Source organism: Drosophila yakuba, chromosome 2L (assembly GCF_016746365.2).
Source record: "Drosophila yakuba strain Tai18E2 chromosome 2L, Prin_Dyak_Tai18E2_2.1, whole genome shotgun sequence".
Taxonomy (NCBI): domain Eukaryota; kingdom Metazoa; phylum Arthropoda; class Insecta; order Diptera; family Drosophilidae; genus Drosophila; species Drosophila yakuba.
Genome location: NC_052527.2, coordinates 657,479 through 676,798, shown reverse-complemented (window position 1 = coordinate 676,798; position 19,320 = coordinate 657,479). Strand labels below are relative to the sequence as shown.

The window sequence follows — 19,320 nt, the reverse complement described above, 5'->3', positions numbered from 1 at the left end:
ATCTGCATCTAGAAGTGAAACCACAACCAAATGCCAGCCACATCAACATGAACACACATCTTATCGGACCAACCAATTAAGACACACAAAAACTAAGCTCGACGGCTGAAAATTGTCAGCAAATCGAAATGAAAATCAAAGTCAGTCGAATAGACAGGCAGCCGTTTTAATTTGATTTGATGTGAGGCCGCCGCAGAGTCAAGAGAAAAATGCGGGGAGAACCTCTAGCATCCAATCTCATACTACATAGTACAGCCAAAAAAAATGGTTTCTTAATTTGAGAAAAAGGCACGTTCGTATTCATGTGTTAATTTCATATATAATACTTTCTTTCGAGCCCTTTAACCATCAATATGCATTCATTATTTCATTTCATGCTGTTATCATTATTCGATATTCGAGTTTTTTTCCGTGTACTTAGGTCTGTCCCCATAGCAATCGAGTGCATTTCGGTAGTTTGCTTTTCGATTTCGTTTGCGATTAGGCTACGCCAAATACATAAGCCAGCAGCCGCGATATTTGACTGCCTATAATGAGCCAGCAACATGCTCACTTGCTAAATTCAATTGCTAAATTGCCGCTTGGCTTTGGCGACCAGTGTGCCCGATTGCCAATTGGCAACTGCCAACTTGTATGTTGCCAACTTGAATTGAAGGCTCCAAGCTGCCACCTGCAGCGATATCTAAGCCATTGTTTTGCGATTGCTCCCTATTCCGGTGCGAAGTTTCAAAGTTTGATTTTAAAAATTAAGACATACATTTAAGGTGTGTGTGTCTGTTCCTTATCAAAAGCAAACTTTCCAGTTTTTATACCCTTGCTACATTCTTAAAATATATTTAGTCGTATAAATAACTCCCCTTGGGCTACGCTACTGTGTGGAAAAGATGCGTATCGGACAGTGAAAACAAGTTGGACATAACTGAACTCGGTCGGGTAATGGTGGCGTGAAGGTCTAAACTCAGCGCTGGCTAGAAAAAGGAGCTAATTGAATGCATTTGCAAAGAAGAGATGAGATAAAGTATTCAACCCACGCAACCGACTAAGTCTCTTCTGTAGGTATTTTCACGTTCAAAGGTTATGACGTTGTCGTGTCAACATTTTATTATTTATTGTTGTAGCCTCTAGTCAGGCGAAAATGCGCCCACTCCTCCACTGTCTCCAGTCTTCAGTCTACAGAGTCAGTCTTCTGTAGCCTGTCGGTGACTTTTGAGCTTTGAGCGTTGTTTGAGCCGCAGTTTTGAGTTCCTGTCCTGTCCTGTCAGTTATTAATGGAGCGCCATTGTCGGCCCCCCTTTGACCCACAAATGGCGCTTTGATTTTGCCATAGAAATTAGCATTCAATGCAATTTACTTTGCCATGCCAATCAACGCCCTCTGCCAAGCTTAAGGAAAAAGGGACTACGCGTTCAAGGAGAAACCTCAATTTCAGCCGGAAAGCAATGCAAAGAACGGTTTTTATTATTCGAAGAACAAGAAGAAGGCGCTTTTATGTGCGCTATTGTGTGCGTAAAAACAGCATCGAACTACTTCAGCTTGCGCCACAGAGTTACCACTGAAAATGAATCAAAACCTAATATGTAATTGAGACTAAGACCCATATTGCATAAACTGTACACCACAGTATCCAAGTCTACTAACCTCTTAAGAACTATGTATACAAATCAATATTTTCCGAACAACAACATATTTATATGTGCACTTATTTTTAACGTCTAAAGACGTTTAATAAAATTATTTCCAGTGCATCGCTAGAGTTCTGGTTGTCGTTGTCTCTTGTCTCTATTTCAGATGTAGGTGGCGACATCGACATCACTTACGCTACACAGATCCCGACATTAGATTGTCGCTCTGCTCTTTTTCGCTGGTCCTCAGTCTTCACAGAATTCTTCCGCCCCTTCTTTTGAAGCTTCGGGTTCCCAGTTCCCCTAGTTATTCGCAATCGTGCGCGTTTGTTGATTGTTAGAAGCGAATTGGGAAGGACTGAAGAGACTGAAGGAAAGAGCGGCGACTGCAGACAGAAGACTCAGAGATGAGGCCTATAGGTTTAGGCCTGGAACGAAGACTGTGCGGCTGGCTTGTCGTCGACGTCGTTGATTTTAATGTTTCATCTGCCGCAGCAACAATGAGAAGAGCAACAGCATAAACAAACAGAGCGTGCCTTTTAATTGCGGTGCCGCCAACGGACATTAACATTAACATTAACATTAACATTAACATTAACATTAACATTAGAGGAGTCCCGACAAAAATAGTCGCAAATGTTGATGATGTATCCGCGTTCCTTGATTACCCAGTTGTTTCTCAGTCTGTGTGGGCGGTGCAGCTGCACTGGAAGGCTCAGATGGGTGGAAGTGGAACAGCTGGAAGGCTTCCCACACAGGAAATACAAAATAATCATCAAAAATTGCAAAAAATGAGAACAAAATAGAATTATATTTCGAAAACACAGTTCGATTGGAATTTTAATTACGAACTCAACGAGGTATAGCATTCCATATTCGGACCAATATTTCGAATGCTGTGACAAAAACACTGATAATTATTTACGCAAAAAAACAGAAAAACAATTTTTGCTAAAATTTCAATATTTACAATTGGTGTTTTCGGTATAACTTGGCTAAAAATGGTCAGAAACTTAAAAGAATAACATATTTGTACTCCTAATTACCAATACTAATTAACAAAATCACTTTTTGACCGACTTTGTTAAAATAATTTTTGGCCATTTTTTCGCATTTTTTGTAAGGGGTAACACCATCAAAAATTGCAAAAAATGTAAACAAAATAGAATTATATTTCGAAAACACAGTTCGATTGGAATTTTAATTACGAACTTAACGAGGTATGGCATTCCATATTTGGACCACTATTTCGAATGCTGAAAATTATTTACTCATAAAAACAGATTTTTAATTTTTAATTAACAAATTGGTATTGGCATTGCACATTTTATACTATACAACTATTTGTATGCCCATAAAAACAGTTAATTATTTTAGTTTTACTCTGGCCTTTTTTATATTAAACAGAATAATATTGTTAAACGCTGTCCTTATTCATACCACCAATACAAATACCACCAGCCTACGCTCCATTTAAGTTGTTTGCCATAACTTCCATAATTATAAGAATTATTATCGTCATAACTATCTTTCTTCTTTTTCTTGGATGTTTTACATTTTTTTCCCCCGTTTTCATGTATCCAACATATCTTACACTTTCTCTTACCCTTCTTGGCTGTCAAACATATTTTACACTTCTTCGTACCCTTTTTAGTAACCCAACACTTTTCCGTTTTATTCTTTTCCTCTTCCTCTTTCTTTTTTTTCTTATCTTCTTCTTTTTGTCTTTCCTCTTCCTCTTTCTTTTTTTTCTCCTCTTCTTTTTTTTGTCTTTCCTCTTCTTTTCTACGTTCCTCTTCTTGCCTCCTTTCTCTTTCTCTTCTTTCCTCTTCTTGCCTCCTTCTTTCTTTTTCTCTTTCCTCTTCTTTTCTTCTTTCCTCTTCTTGCCTCCTTCTTTCTCTTTCTCTTCTTTCCTCTTCCATTCTTCTTTCTTCTTCTTGCCTCCTTTTTTCTTGTATTCTTTCTTCTTCTTCCTCTTTTCTTTTTCTTTCCTCTTCCCTTCTTCTTTCCTGTTCTTTTCTTCTTTCCGCTTCTTTTCTTCTTGCCTCTTGTCTCCTTTTTTCTTTCCTTCTTTCTTCTTCTTCCTCTTTCCTTCTTCTTTCTTCTTCTTCCTCTTTCCTTCTTCTTTCTTCTTCTTCTCTTCTTTCTTCTTCTCTCCTTCTTTCTTCTTCTTCTCTTCTTTCTTCTTCCCTTCTCCTTTGCTCTTCTTTTCTTCTTGCCTCCTGTCTCCTTCTTTCTTTTCTTCTTTCTTCTTCCTCCTTTCTTCTTCTTTCTTCCTCTTTTCTTCTTTCTTCCTCTTCTCTTCTTTCTTCTTCTCTCCTTCTTTCTTCTTCTTCTCTTCTTTCTTCTTCCCTTCTCCTTTGCTCTTCTTTTCTTCTTGCGTCTTGTCTTCTTTTTTCTTTTCTTCTTTCTTCTTCCTCTTTTCTTCTTTCGTCTTCATCTTTTTTTCTTTCTTCTTCTTCTCTTCTCTCTTCTTCTTTTCTTTTTTCCTCTTCCTTTCTTCTTTCCTCTTCTTTTCTTCTCTGCTTTTCTTTTCGTCTTTTCTCCTCCTCTTTCTTTCTTCTTTCCTCCTCCCTTTTCCTTTCTTCTTCTCTTTTCCTTTCCTCTTCTTTTCTTATTTCCTCTTTTCTCCTTTCCTCTTCCTTTCTCCTTTCCTCTTCTTTTCTTATTTCCTCTTTTCTCCTTTCCTCTTCCTTTCTCCTTTCCTCTTCTTTTATCCTTTCCTCCTCCTTTCTTCTTTTCTCTTCCTTTCTTTTTTCCTCTTCCTTTCTTCTTTCCTCTTCTCTTTTTCTTTTCTGTTCTTTTTCCCGTTCCTTTTTCTTTTTCTCTTCTTCCTTTTCAGGATTCTGGTTAGCTTGGCAAATGAACAAAATGCGCTCGTAACATTCATATGTCTGATATAGTCCGCCTTTTATACAAACGCATTGTGCGTTATCCTTTTTTGGCTGGCCTTTGTTCCATTTTAAAAATGGTGCTTTGCTCCCGGAGACCAACGAGATGTATTCGCCTTGATCGGTGAGATCGGATACGTCGATCCAATACGACTCGGTCTCCAGTTTTTGACTGATAAGGTGCAGCTCATTCTCGTCTTTTGGCGACGCCAAGTGACCGCCCATCTCGCGACACTTTCTTGCTGCATCGAACCAATTCTGTTTGACATGCCTCTCGATATAAAAGTACCTTGAACCCACTTGCTCAAATGCTGGATGGAGTGATCGCTTTGACGAAACTTTTCTGGTATCTAGAGAACATTGAAGAGCATTCTGTACCTTTTGTAAGGCTTTTTCTAACGATAATTTTTTGGCCTTTAGCTCCACTTTGGAATGCACCTCCATAAAATAACTTTCCGTTTTGACCTGACGCGCTTTCAATTGCTTCTCAATGACTTCTTGGTATCCTTCGATCCTGTCCAGAACTCCCTGCGTTTCGTTGAAAATCCGTGAGTTAGCAGTGTTTCCCATCTTCTGTTGCTCTTTATTTTTCTCAAGAATTGGTACTACGTCGACAAGACACATTTCTTCAAGTTCTTTAAGTGGATCGTACGATGGAATTATGGGACGCTGAAAAATATCGATTTCAGCAAAAACGCTGTAGTAACCGTAGGAAACAAAGGTGCACAAGAAATAGGCCGCGTAACTGAACATGTTGAGTAAGTATAACGAACTGATTCTACAATTATGTTTCATATTTCTTTTTCTGATAAACAAATTTTACACACCTCGTATTCAGGTAACAAACCGGAACGATCTATTTTTATGCAAGAAAACTGCATATATTTACTACACATCAGCGTAAGAGATCATCTGCTTATAAGAAATCCGCAATAATTAATTACATAGTGTGCAGCAATAATATAATCTTTTAATGTTCTGCAAGTTGGCAAATAAAAAAAATTTTATCGCTGCACTTTCCATCCATCATTTCGCCGCCATGTAAGTGAACACAGCGTTGGTGAATTTTCACCTGAGGCCTGAGTTTCTGCCATTTAAAGAAAGGTGGATTCCCTCCCGTTGTTAAAGAAACGAATTCGCCCCATTTCGCAATGTCGTTGATGTCTAGCCAGAAGTCAGGGTTTTCCTCATGAATGACCTCAAGTTCCGTACGAATAGCATCTAATTCCTCTTCGCTCTGAATTGTCGCCAGGTGACCACCCATTTTATGGCACTTACTCGTTGCTTCAAACCAATTCACTTTGTGTTTATTCTCTATGAAAAAATGCCTCCAGCCAATTTTCTGAAAATTGGTAGGAATCTCGATTTTCGGCATCACTTTTTTGGCTTCCACAGAAAGGTTTAGGGCTATCTTCGTCTCTTGCAATTGCAGCTCCAGACTTGCCAAATCACGTTGAATATTTTTCACATTCTTTATCTTCGGTCTTAGAGCATTAAATTGGCTTTCCATATTATCCTGTATTACTTTTAGCTTGTCGTTTATTTCTTTCTCCTGACCTTCAATCTTAGTCAGTTGTTTCCTGGTTACATTTATTTGAATTGCGTTAGCAGAGTTCCAGTGGTTATTATGGTTGTTGGAAATGTATTGGAGCACTGGCTCTAGTTCAACAAGGCACACTTCCTTGTGCGTTGACATTCGAGGACACACATCACTTGCGTGGACTCCATAAAGACCGCAGGCCAAAAAGGCGTATAGAAAATAGATCGCGAGCTGGAACATTCAATATTATAACTTGAGGGAGTAAATGTTACTTATGAACTAAATCTCGTTTTATTTTTTTTAAGAGTATCGTACGAGTAATTCGACACACTCCCTAAAACGGTAATAAACACTAACCGATTTTATACGAAAAAAAATTGTGATATAGGTTAAAAATTCTGTTCATTTTTGAAGATTTATTAACCTCAAACCAGGTGGTTTTTAGCCGTCCTGCTGTTAGTACATTTGATCTTGTTTTCCCAGCGATTCATGTTGCATTGGAGAGACACAGACCGTTTTAATCCCATTTGGGGATCCACAAATAAATCAGTCGCTGGCAAATTGCTCAATTATAAATTGCACAACTCCGCGAACCCGGCTCGTTTTCCATATTCCGCGCTTTTCCGCGTCTCAGCGGTTGCCCAATGTGGAAATTAGCATTTTGGCAATGCCTTGGCAGCAAACTGCTGTCATGTAAGCGACTAATTAACATGTCACTCAGTTGCAGCAGCAACTGCACCACAGTAACACATTGCCACTGTGACGGCCACATCACCAACGTCGGGGGTTTTCCTCTCTCGTCTGCACTTATTGACCATTCACTAAATTTACGCATTAGGCTGAAGTTGAATGGAACTAGAAGCAGGGGCTTCCAGCCCCCTTAACCCCTAAAACCACGTTTCTTAGCAACCTGTTGCTGTTCGTCGGATACGAAAATCTCTCACGAAGTTGCCAAAGCGAAGCAAAAATAAAATTGCCGAAAAAAGGTTTAACATTTTGAATTTATTAGCCTTAAATTGTTGCTGGGGAACCGAAGAGGTTAGATTGTCTTTGGCTTTGCACAGAGAGCAAATTATTTAGAGTGGGATTGAATTAACATTATGTTAAGTTAACGAAAATAAAATATTTTTGTGGAGATCATCGACATTTTTTTAAGCAAAAAGAAAGTTTGATTATGTAGTATTTCAACATGATTCTCCAATCTTAGTTAAATATATTTTAATGATTCAGTGAAATTAATTATTTGGTTGAATTAACAGCATTACTAAGAAACGACGAGCTAGAATAAGAATAAAAATGCACTAATACTTTTTTCTGTCTGTGAGTCTCTTTTTCGAGGTAATCTCTTGGCTGTCGTATGCACGGCGCTAATTATCTCTGCTAATGATGCTTTAAAAGGCAGTCGTCGACGACAGGAGGTCCAGCTGCAGCGGTAGATATTGCCTGGGATTCAGGTTCGGCAACTGGACAGTCTGGTCCTTCCTCCTGGACCCCCCGGATACTCCGAAAGCCCCGAAAACCCCAGCCCATGACGATGCTCCTTTCGCTCATCGCATGAGTAATTGACAATTTGCTGAAGTCAGCGTGTCTCCTCTCCTCTACGTGACCGCCGCTGGAAGATCGGGTCGGAGGATGCCCCACTCGGTCCCTTCCCTTCGACGGTATTTGTATATGTTAATTGTGTGACTAATGACAGCCAACTTGTCATATTTTTATCAACACGCGGGGTTAACATTTGTGTTTCGTTTCCTTTCGTTGCGCGTTTTGGCCCCAAGGGAGTTCAAATCCCGTTCTAATCAGGGTTGGAAGCCCAACTTGGGAACTTGTCCAATTTATTGTTTTCCTTTGAGGTAGCTGGCTTTTAAACTCACTAGGAGCATGACTTAGTTTTCGAGAAAACACCATTAATAAAGGTATTATTTAAACATTAAATATTCTATACACTTCCATTTATACTCGTATTATAAAAACAGGAGCCGAATACCAAAACTTTATGTATGGGAAACTTTTTGTGAAACCCCTTAGTACTGAGCTATATAAACCGTATAAACGATTTCCATAAGTTTTAAGCACCCCTGGCACAGAGACATTCGTTTCGCGGCATCGTCGATCGCTAATCTGGGTTACTGTGTGTCAAATTAACGCTCTTTAGGAGCAATACCCAAGATATGGATGCGAGCTACAAGACGCCCACAGACTCACGACGACACACACACTAAGATCAAGCCTCTTTGAATAAGACTAACAGCTCCAACAAACTAAAGGAAAAAGAAATAAAGAAAAAATTCGTTAGTTCAAAAAACTCAATCAAATGTCGAAACTTGAAAATCGTGATCATGGTCCTGGCTCTGCCCGCCCGACCCGCTGTCCTTTCCTTCGGTTTCTTAATGGTTGTTGGCTCTAGGCGGTAGCTGCAGCAACAACACCAAGTCCAACAGAAGTACAAACAAACAAAAAACAAAGAAAAACCCAAGAAAAACAACAAACGGTAGCTACAAACAAGACAAAAGACAAACTTATCGTTTGAATTATCGGCATTCATTTGCATTTCGGAACCCTGCGATCTCCCCTCGAATCCCCTTTTTTCTCCTACCCATTAAATCTGGGGACATTCAGCGAAACAGAGACGAAAATAGTAGCAAATGAAACAAACAAAGCGAAAAAAACACGCCGGAAAATCATTCGATTCGAATGACAATTTTCCTGGGTTCGAAATATTGAGAGAGCTAAAGGGGATTAAAAAATCACGTATAACTAAAACAAAATGCTAGATCTTGAACAACTCATAGTAACTGTATCCTAAAAAATAGTATGTCCACATTTACAAATCAAAAACATTTTTTTTTTAATTATATGTGTTGGCTTATATTTTTCCTACACGCAGATAGAAGGATTTGACTACACTAGCACATTATTAAAAAATAAATAAAAATGGTTTAATATAAAAATATATCATAAACGGCACCCTTTGTTTTTCTATAGGGTATCAAAACCACACACATTCTGGTCGGCCTTTCATGCTCCATCGCTCACTTGACTTGCGTTGCCTTTTACAGTTAGCCACCGAGGGCCCCGTCTATAAGTCGGAAAAAACCGTTGGGCCTTCCCAGCTAAGGAAATTAGCATGCGCGAGGCTCCTTTACTTAAAAAAACAACATGGGAGGCTGAGGATTGAAGGGGGAGGCCTGGAATGTCAACGGCAGCTGAGATTTTTCCTAGCTTTTCTCCAGCGCAAGGATTTCCACACTGAAGTTGTTGCTGCTGCAGGAAAACGTGATCGTTTTAACATTTCAGCTTGTTGTCCGCTGGTGATTTTGAGTATCTTTTAGCAATTCTAATGTTTTTGTTGCTGCTGCAGCTGCTCAGCGGAGCTAAGCAAAAAAAAAAAAAGATGAGGGAGCGGAATGGCAGTCGGTTCTCAGAACGATACCACATGCTCCAATACCGTACGATGAGCGGTTTATCCGCCGCTTTCCCGACGATCTTTTGATTGATTGTAGGTGAATTGGTCAGAAGCGTCACTGCATCTTTTCTGCCTACATTCTTTTTCGCCAGTAAAGTGTTTATTACGTCTTATACTTGAAAGATTTGAGTATTTTATGATATATATAAGCTAAAAGTGGTCGAAGCACAGATGACCATAAAATCTAGGCTAGTTGTGTAATGATTTATTTGCAAACAAACTTTTAATTGCGCTCGTCACGGTTTAATTCACCGCTTCTAAAGAGATCTTGTAGGTCTGGAACTAAGCACAGCATCAGTTAGTCAGAAACATTAGCCCTCGCTGGTGATTGTCACTCAATATGTTCAAGTACGCAACTTATTTCTTGTACCTGTTCGTCCTGTGGGATCCGCAGGAAGCCCAGGAAAATAGCTGCCCCAAGGTTCCACTAAGCGAACGAATCAAACAACGCGGAGAATTCAGTCTCGTCGATTTTAACACTCTGATGAATTCTATTTTAAAAAACCCACACAAGGAAGTACTCGGGAAAATTGAAGGTCACGTGGGGCACACAGTAAATAAAATAAAGTCTTTAGAATCAGTAAGCCTAAACCAATCGAAGGCTTTGCTGGATGACTGGGAGATGCAAAGCAAATTAGAATATCTGGACGCAGCATTGCAGAATGCAAACAAAGCCCTGCACTGCTCACTCGAAAACAATAAGGTCATGTCAACTGGGAAACCCCCTCCGGAATTCCAGAAGTTGGGCTCGAGGTATTTTTACATCGAGAGGCATGTCAGGCAGAATTGGTTCGATGCCGCAGGAAAGTGTCGTGGGATGGGCGGTCACCTGGCGACGCCCCAAGACGAGGATGAACTGTACCTCATCCGCAAACAGCTCGTAGCCAGATGGTATTGGCTAGACATTAGCAACCTGGTCAATAAGCACCAATACATTTCTCTGGCCTGTGGGAAAGAAGTTTCATATCTTAAGTGGCGAGACGGGGAACCCAAAAAGAGTTCTAATGCCAACTGTGCTTATTTATACGCCGGGGATTATTACACATATCAGTGCAACGACAGAAACTTTTTCATTTGCCAAGCTGCGTAAGAAGACCGCCCTTAGAATTTGATGGAACAAACTAATCGATTTTTTATGTGTGTTATATGATTTATATGTCACTTGTAGTATTAATATTGAGTGTAAATATAGCCGCCAAAGAAATATTCAAATGTTTAATATAAGGACTTTTTCACTACTTATGTAGTGACTTTCAACCACGAGTTGATGATGGCACCACCCCCCTGATAAGTCCGTATATTCAAGATTGGCCGATCGGGTTAACAAGCTGGCCGCGTGCAAATGATGCTATTAAAGTGGCATTTAAAATTTAAGTTGCAGTTAAATCGCGCCTCTCCCTCTCCTCCACCAACCTATCCTGGCCAGCGTTTCGCTAAGCTTTCCTCTTGGCCGCAAGACGAAGCCATTTCTTTGAGCCACAAAACGAAAGAACAACAATGGCAACTGCAGAAACGATCCACAGAAGAAAATTTAGATAAAATATGTACGAATCTTATTGCCTAAAAAATATAAAAATAATTAATATAGATTTGTAGATTAATCAATGTAGGATTATTGTAAGTTTTTGGACAACAATATAAACAATATCAGTTCTACTTGAGGATTGCATTTCTCAGAGTGTAGGCAACATCGACAACGGCGACACGACTTTTCTCTGGATAATGTTTTGCATATGTATGAGAGCCAGTAATTTGCACTTGTGTGCCCTGCCCCGCAAATGTGTTGGTGCTTGAGTATCTGTGTGAGACCATCTAAGATGCCGCCTGGCGATGCACGCTGCTCGTTTAGATCGTCACCATTGCCAGCGTCTGCCTGACCCAACTAGCAACTTGCAACCAGCAACTGGCAACCACCAGCGACCATTGAAAACACCAGCAAACATTGTGCTTAAAACCAGCGAAATGTTTTGCTCTAGCCACTGATAAAAAATTTACCTTAAATCCCAAAATACTGATAAACAAACATTTTTATTAGAATCTTGTAACCTTACAGTTTTTGGTTTTGTTTTTAATTTAACATAGTTTAATATTATTATATGGTAATGTACACATCTTTTTTTTGTCGAGTGTAGCTTACTTAGTTGTCTTTTCCTCCTCAAATAATCAACAGCAGCAGCAGCAGCACCGCAGCAACAAATGCAATTGGCAAATGTGTTACGGTCACAAATGCTTAACTTTTACTAATAGTTAACAGTTTTTGTTTTTGTCGCTGTTACTCCTTTACGCAGTTGTTGTTGTTGTCGCGATTTTATAGATAAACATTCTATTTGGCAATTAATTGGCATTTTGTTACTTTTCCAGTTGGATTTGTATAAAATGTTTTTTCCCCAGCTCACGATATTGAAATGCTGTTGCTGTTTCAGGTTGCCGTTGCTAGTTTGCTAGTTGCTGGTGCCACTTGGTGTTGTGGGTTGCCAGTTGCTGTCGCCAGTTGCTTGGGGATTTTCGTGATTGTCAGCAATGATTATTTGGTCAACACTTGGCGGTTTCGGCTTAGAAAGTAAGCCAAACCAAAGCCGAGAGCAATCTCTGCGATGATGATGCGGCTAATTAAATCGAAGGTGGATCGAATTTGGTCCGAGGATCGCACAAGGGCCGGCATGAGCTTCCTCCAGCTTCATTTGCTTCTCCCTGGCCACGAATTTATGGCACAGGCAAGGCAATTGACATTAACCCTAACAGCGACAGATGCAGCAGCGACTACTTGCAACGTGCAACAACTGGCTGTGGCAATGGCAATGGGATTGGGATTGGGATTCGAGAATCGCGAGTGGATCGTTGCACTTGGCACACAGATGAATTTATGTATGCAAAGCAGAATACAACAGGGAAAGACACGGGCGGAGACTTAAAGGGGACTAACCGAAACCGAAAGCGAGCCAAGTTCGCTTGCAAGCTGACTGACAGGACAAAAGAGTTATTTTTCACAAAAGAACAAAAATGAAAGGGAGCAATCTTTCCGGATTGTAAGGACAGGGGTTCCACAAGGCGTTCTACAATGGGAGGAAGCTTGAGTGGGGGAAGGCAGCAGGAAGAACACAAAGCAGACCCAGTAGTCGCCGCCAAAAAAGTGACAGTGGTCAGAAATGCGTACTTTCTGTATGAAATCTTTCATATTTTGTAGAATCCTTTTTCATCTCAAATGACGATAAAGTGTGCCCACTTGGTTGCCGTTATTTTGCAAAATCAATATTTCAGAAGATTCCATATAACATAAAACTAACGAGAGGGGAGCACTGTGGCACTGCGGCTTCCGCCGCGCCACAAAAGACAAGTACCAGTAGCCGGAGTCGGGAAGACACAGAAGCCGGAGCATTTCGGAGCCACCTCCTGGCCAATCCAAGTCATCGCGTCCCAACGAGCCACTGAGGAAGCCTCAAATGAAATGCGCGGAAAAGTAAAAGTAAAATAAGTGCGCCAGCGATTACCAAAGACCTAAGGGGCAGTAGAATGGGCTCGACTTGAATATTGGGTATGCAAAGAGCTGGGGATGGACATAAATTATCTTTGGCCGGGCGGCGGACAAATCTTCAGAGGCCCGACAATGTCAGAGGAGCCTGTCAATTGCAGCCGAACAAAGAGGAGGGAGTCTGCGAGGAAGAGGACGCAATAAGGCGAAGCCTGTCAGTGGACGAATCTCAGTCAGGGCAAAAGCAAAAGTACGCCAGTTGGGCCTGGGAAATGAGTCAGGATCAGGATCGTCGCATCGAAATCGTTTGGGATGCCTGCCTGACAATTGTGAAATGCAAACGACGACAGCGAATGGCCAAAAAAAAAGCCAATCCATGCGAGGCTTGATTAATTTATGGCCCCCGCTTCTCGCTGCAGACCCATTGTGAGCTACTGGATCTCTTGGCCCGGCCCTTTGTTTGTTGGCCTTGACTGCAGAACAGCAGTTTTGGCATTTGAATCACGACCTCGGAAAGAGCGCACCGGGCTCAAGTAAGGATAAAACAGTTTGCTTGAGAGGTGTTGTCGTTGCCACCAAGGAAATTCGCGGAAAAGTCATGAGCTTTGGGAGCACCCAACCCTGTCCGATTTCCGCTCTGGAAGCCACGATCTGCACATTGCCAACTTGAGATCATTAGAGGAAAAGCCAAAAGAACTTGTGAAAAATTCATTGAAAAGTGGTGATTAAATGGTATAGATGTTTAAGATATATTTATTACTATTTTTGTAAAGAAAAAAGTATTTGGCTGGAACAAAGAATATTAGATTATTCAAAAATATGAATATCTTCGAGTTTGTAATTTTTCGAGAATATCTTAATTTGAACTGAAACGCGATTGCAACTATCGAATTTGTGTGGCAACATGAAAAGTTCAATGTTAACAACAAATTACGCGACCGGGAACCGCCCCGCGCCGCCCTGCTGATCCACATCAGTTGGTAAATTGAGAAATTGAAGCCTAATCAGATAAGCCGAGCGTGTGACTGCGCCACAAATGCAACAAAACAGCGGTTGCAGTTGCAACTGCAGCAGCACCCAAAATTGATTAAATATGAAACACGCAACAACCCCTTTTCCTCCTTTGCAATCTCCGCTAATCGCCGCATTTGAAAAATCGAAAAAAATAAATTGAATTCATAAAAAGATTTATTAAATCGCAGCTTTTTGGCAACCAGCTTCGGTGCTGCAGCTCCGAATCCAAATCGGATTTCTTATCGCCAGCTGCTGATCTGAAAACTTGCAGGCACAGCAATGGGGGAAACGAAATCTCCGACCGATTGCCCCGCGATTCTCCGCCCTCAAGGTTAAGCATCAATTAAAAAATGCACCACCAAAGAATCTCAGATCTAATGCTGCACGGAGAAAAAAGACGGTAATAAGTAACATCTCAAAAAGTATTGTAATTTACCAAAGTACCTAAGTAGGGAAATCTGTTTAGCTTAAATAGTAAACATACAACATTACCCTATTCAACTACCCTATTCCATTGGAATAGTTTGTAGATTTGATCACTGGCAATTTATTGATAACACAACTAATTTTAAAGTAATTATGTTCTATCTTTTTCTCTGTACGAACTTTGGAACGCTTTGACAAGATTTTGGTTGCCGTTGGCTATTGCTGTTTGTCACCAAGTGTTCATTTTACAGTCCTGTAGTGTTGATGCTGTGGTTCATTTGCATAAAACAAATTTGGTATTAAATGCTAAACGCAGCGATAAGATCAACACCGAGCTGTTGTCGTCGTCGCCTCTGTGAAAATTTGGCTATAAAAAAGCAGAGTAGACAGGAACAAGAGGTTGGGCAGTTGCTTTTGGCCACTGCTCGAGCACTGGACCACTTACAACCAGCTTCAACTAACGGCGCATTATGAGCAACAATTTTCATTCATCAGCTAGGGACAGGAAAGCTAAAAAAAAATGAGAGAAAATCCAGGGAAAATCCTCATCAGAGGCGATTGTTGGGTGGTTTGTTTGCACAACCTCATAATGGAATCACGGCCATTGAAATCATACCAACAGCAGCTAGGAAAGAACTGGATGCCTCAAAACAGATAGAAAAATAGTGATTGAAATCAAGAAAAGCTTCATCTTTTAATTTCTCGTATTTCTCATTACCAAATACCTTCACTTTATTCCCTAATAATATTATATAAAGAAAGTAAAGACTAATGGTTTGCGAAATAGTTGGCTTATATAGTATAAGTAAATATGGGAAAATTTGACTACATTCCGTAATTTTCTTCAAAGATTCTTCCAAAATATGTATTCTGCCATTCAATGGACTTTTCGCACTCTGTACACTTTAGTTGCTTCTTCAGTTGCTGCAGCTTCTCGGTCGTGATTCTACAATTTCTTCATTTTATTTATTTAAGCATTGCAGACATTTTTTCTTGTCTCTTGAATGCACTCTGCTTTCCCCTAGTCTCCTATTTTTCCAACCTCTTGTTACGGCTCCGATTTAGATGCTGAGATTTGCATTAGAGAAGGTACCGTGAGGCACGAATCCCGTGATCTTGCAGACTCCACTAACTCCTGACCATTTATATTCAGTTCGTTATTCTTAGCACACACACATTCTCCCGAGAAGGGGGACCGACTAAAATTAGGTAGAAATCGTCTGGCACACTGTGGGGAACAAAAATTGCAGGTGGTCATCATCGAGTGGGCCGCCAAACATGCAACACTTGCAGCCAATTTTACACTACACCGGAAAAAGTTAAAGATTTCGGTACATTATTTATCATTTCAGGAAATCGTATGAAAGCACAGACCCACTCCACATTCTTATAATGAAATTATCCTTAAAATAATCTAAACGGACGTTATTGCTAGCTTACATCTTCTAACAAAAAGAATTACCTCGACCTGTTTTTTGTAATGTTTTGTTTTGCGTAGTCTTGAAGGGAATTCGTCGCCCCTCGACTCCCCACTTTCGATTCCTTTATTCGCCGTCGATAACGCACCCAAAATTGACCCCGATCCAAAGGCAAAAGGAAAAAACATCCGCGCGAAATGCGAAACGCCGAAGAGGCAGAAACCCCGGGCTTTTTGGCCCCGGGAAGAGGCAATCTGACCTCGCCGCTGGTCATGAGCAAGCCATTTCGGTGTGGTCCCCCCACTGAAACCCTCGCGATCAAGCTCGATCCCATCAGGGGTTAATACACTTGGCTGATGTTTAATGCTTAATGGCATTAAAATATTTTTAATAAAACATATTTGACTTTGATTTGCCAAATGCGATTCGCGGGGGAAAATTGGCTTTTCTTTCCTGCATTACACTACACTGCAGGATGGCGGAGTACGTGCGATTCTTTCGGCGCTTTACCATTCCCATATTTCCCATAGTACTTACCTTAGTATAACCATTGCTCAATGATGAATTAACCCTTCCTCAGTTTAAGATTCAGACGTTATTAATCCAACTATATACCAATAACCCGTTCTGATTTTTGTGCAGACACTGAGGAATTTCTTTGGTTTCCTTGCTGGCAAGTGTTAATGGAAAATTCTGACGGGCGGAGAGAAATTGCATAAAGCAAGCGTGGAAAATTTGAAAAAGCGCTTGAAATATGACTGAGCGAGTGCAAGGGGATCAGGAAGGGGGACGAAGTGGGAGGTCGAAGGGTAAACAACGCACACTGGAAACACTGGAAAAGTCTGGGGAAACAGGCTCAGGCTGTGGATTTTTCACTGGGTCCTCTCGACTGTGGCACAGTTAGACGCCCACTTAGTACGGTAATTTCGAAAACGTGCGCCTTTGATGAGATACAATCTCGGGGAGGGGAAGCTACTCTACTGGTAAACTGATGCCAATGATGCTGATGGAACGTTGACGATCGGTCGAGATTAAGTGCAGCAAGCAAAGGCGACCGCAGTCTCGGAGTTGCGGAGTTGTCGGGTTCGGGCAACCCGCCTCAAAACGCATTTGGAGGCGGCCTGATGACGTCGTCAGAGTCAGCTTAAGTCAGTCTCAAATGGCAAATGAAATATCTACATTACAGCATCCAGCATAAGGCAAGCAAATGGAGTTGCAGACATTAGAGAAAGAAAGCCAGCGGCAATCGGCAACTGGGTGTAATTAATTAAACCCACAATGGCATCGCAAAACCTCGGCCCAACTGGATAACCTCTGCACCAGGTTCCCATGGCCCCTCAAAAATTAGAGGAGCGAGGCTCAACAATAAGGTAGATGCAGCTGAGTTACCCTGTTGGGGGTTTTAAACACACAGGAAGTTGGTACGGTATAAGAATAATTCACTTACTGTTCAGCTTACATAAAACTAATAAAACACTACCCAAACAAACCTTCCTTGATCATAGATTATAAGAAAATGTTGTTTGCCTAATCCTGCCTTTACATGTCTGTGCATCTTTAGCCAGCCTGCTATTTTGACCCACTTGGCTCGGTGGTACCCGACTGGTATTTCCCAATCGTATCTAAAGTGGTTGTTGTTTCTTTGTGTTGCCACCTGTTGGTGGGTGGCAGACTTTCTTTCTAATTGAAATGGCTTTAGATGAATTCCTGGATGCAGTTAAAGGCTTAACCAATTATGGCCAAGTGGGAAATCAGGGCTACAGGCCAGAACAAATCCCACGAAATGATCTTTGGGCTGGGTTCTGCGTGCTTCAACGCCGACCTTTGATTTATCGTTATTTTTATTTAAAAGACGAACGACTAAAATCAACCACGCTAGTCGGGAAGAGGAAGAGTCAACCATCAACGATCGAGGATCGCCCAACAAAAACATTGACTGCAACAACAAGTCGGTGTCCCATCGCGCGTTTTAATGACAACGAAACCAAGTCAAAGGCATTTCTTCCAAGCAACAACCACCAGCAGCCACCACACAAAAAATCTATAAATTAACAATAAAAAACACAGCAAACTTTAGGAAACAAAAACAGGACTGATCAAATGAAGAAATACATAACGACAATAAAATGCCCTAAACTCGAGAGTTTGGCTTTTACAGATACGTAAGAAGCTAAGCAAAGGGAAAGAAGTTTAGGAAATGGACTTAAAAAGTTTTACTTTAAGGTTACACCTTTTAAATGTATAATTTTACTGTTAAATATTATTTTATTTTTGAAGGCTTATAACAATTTAATGTTATATATAAGAGGTCAGTCTCTGAAAAGTAGTCTTTTATTATAATTACCTAAAAACGCTTTTAGCGTACCTAGATACATTTCTGTTGATGTAGCTAATGTACCTTTCGCAGTTAGCTCAGTGAGACACAAACGAGCAGAACAGGAGGCTTCAAAAAGGATGGCCAGCGGGGCCAAGTTGTAAGTGAGCCACTGGGCGATGGCGACTGGAACTCCAACTGTAGCGATGACTTCAAACCGAGCGACGACAACAGCGATCCGAGGACAACAAGCGAGGCAACAGGAGCAAGGGGATCCTCAGGAGGATGGGAGAAGGCGGAGGCGATGGCGATGGCCCCAGAATTCGAATTCAATTAAAAAACGTTTATTCCGCAATTGCAGCGGCGGAAAAGGGGGGGGGGGGGGGGGGGGGGGCTCAAAGGGGGTCAGCGGACCCACGGGGCGTATGAGTGTTGCATAGTTCTCGAAAATTCAATTTGCGCATGCCGCGACGCAGAGGCGCACCAAGGGGGGTGAAAACAAGGTCGCTCGGAAAGGGGGACCTGTTTTTAGCCTGAACTAGTTTTTCTTCCATCCTTGTTGTTTCACTTTTGCGATGCGTCTGCGTGTCCGCTTTTGGCGACGATCTCCGATCCGCGATCCGCGATCCGCGGTCCACGATCCTCGCCGGCTGCCTCCTTCTCCTCCTCCTCCTCCTGCTTAAATAAGTTATTATCATTGCTCGCTTTAATTGCTGTAATTGAAAGTGAAAATGGTTGCCTTTTGATTTGTGCCACAGAAAAATGTGTCTAGGTGTCAGTTGGTCCGTTGGAGCACGGCCAAAAGTCCGCACACAGTGAGAAAAATGGGAATGGGATAAAAGGAAAATAAAAACATTTTCCACACTTCTCAGAAGTCTCATTTTGCCATTGAACGCTTGCTGTTTTGGTTAGAGTTCGTTGGTTGGCTGGTTCATCGCATAGTTTGAGCTTAAGGCAAATTTGCTGGCAACAATTTTGTTGCTTTTTCTTTACTGTTTAGGATCGAATGAGAATTGTTTATTTAATCGGTCTCTCAAGGACACCTACCAGCAGAGAAGCAACGAAGACAACTGCGACTCACTCTGCTGACTTTTTAGTCCAAAAACAGTTGCCACATGCGGCGCAATGTTACCATAAATAAAAACTTGTAAAATTGATTACAA

The 19,320-nt window shown here is 41.2% G+C and overlaps 2 protein-coding genes across 2 annotated transcripts; one reads left to right on the top strand and one right to left on the bottom strand.

Annotated features, from left to right (window-relative positions):
• Positions 1 to 5,463: 5,463 nt before the first annotated feature.
• On the bottom strand, positions 5,464 to 6,345 carry LOC6526334 (accessory gland protein Acp29AB). The gene has a single exon (XM_002087420.4). The coding sequence runs from the start codon at positions 6,291 to 6,293 to the stop codon at positions 5,484 to 5,486; it is 810 nt and encodes a 269-aa protein (XP_002087456.1). The 5' UTR covers positions 6,294 to 6,345; the 3' UTR covers positions 5,464 to 5,483.
• A 3,462-nt stretch (positions 6,346 to 9,807) lies between these two features.
• Positions 9,808 to 11,103, top strand: LOC6526333 (accessory gland protein Acp29AB). The gene has a single exon (XM_015197855.3). The coding sequence runs from the start codon at positions 9,857 to 9,859 to the stop codon at positions 10,604 to 10,606; it is 750 nt and encodes a 249-aa protein (XP_015053341.1). The 5' UTR covers positions 9,808 to 9,856; the 3' UTR covers positions 10,607 to 11,103.
• Positions 11,104 to 19,320: the final 8,217 nt, after the last annotated feature.

What these genes read in the sequence shown, in the direction of transcription:
- LOC6526334 (XM_002087420.4), bottom strand. Translation starts at nt 6,293, where the DNA reads ATGTTCCAGCTCGCGATCTATTTTCTATACGCCTTTTTGGCCTGCGGT.
- LOC6526333 (XM_015197855.3), top strand. Translation starts at nt 9,857, where the DNA reads ATGTTCAAGTACGCAACTTATTTCTTGTACCTGTTCGTCCTGTGGGAT.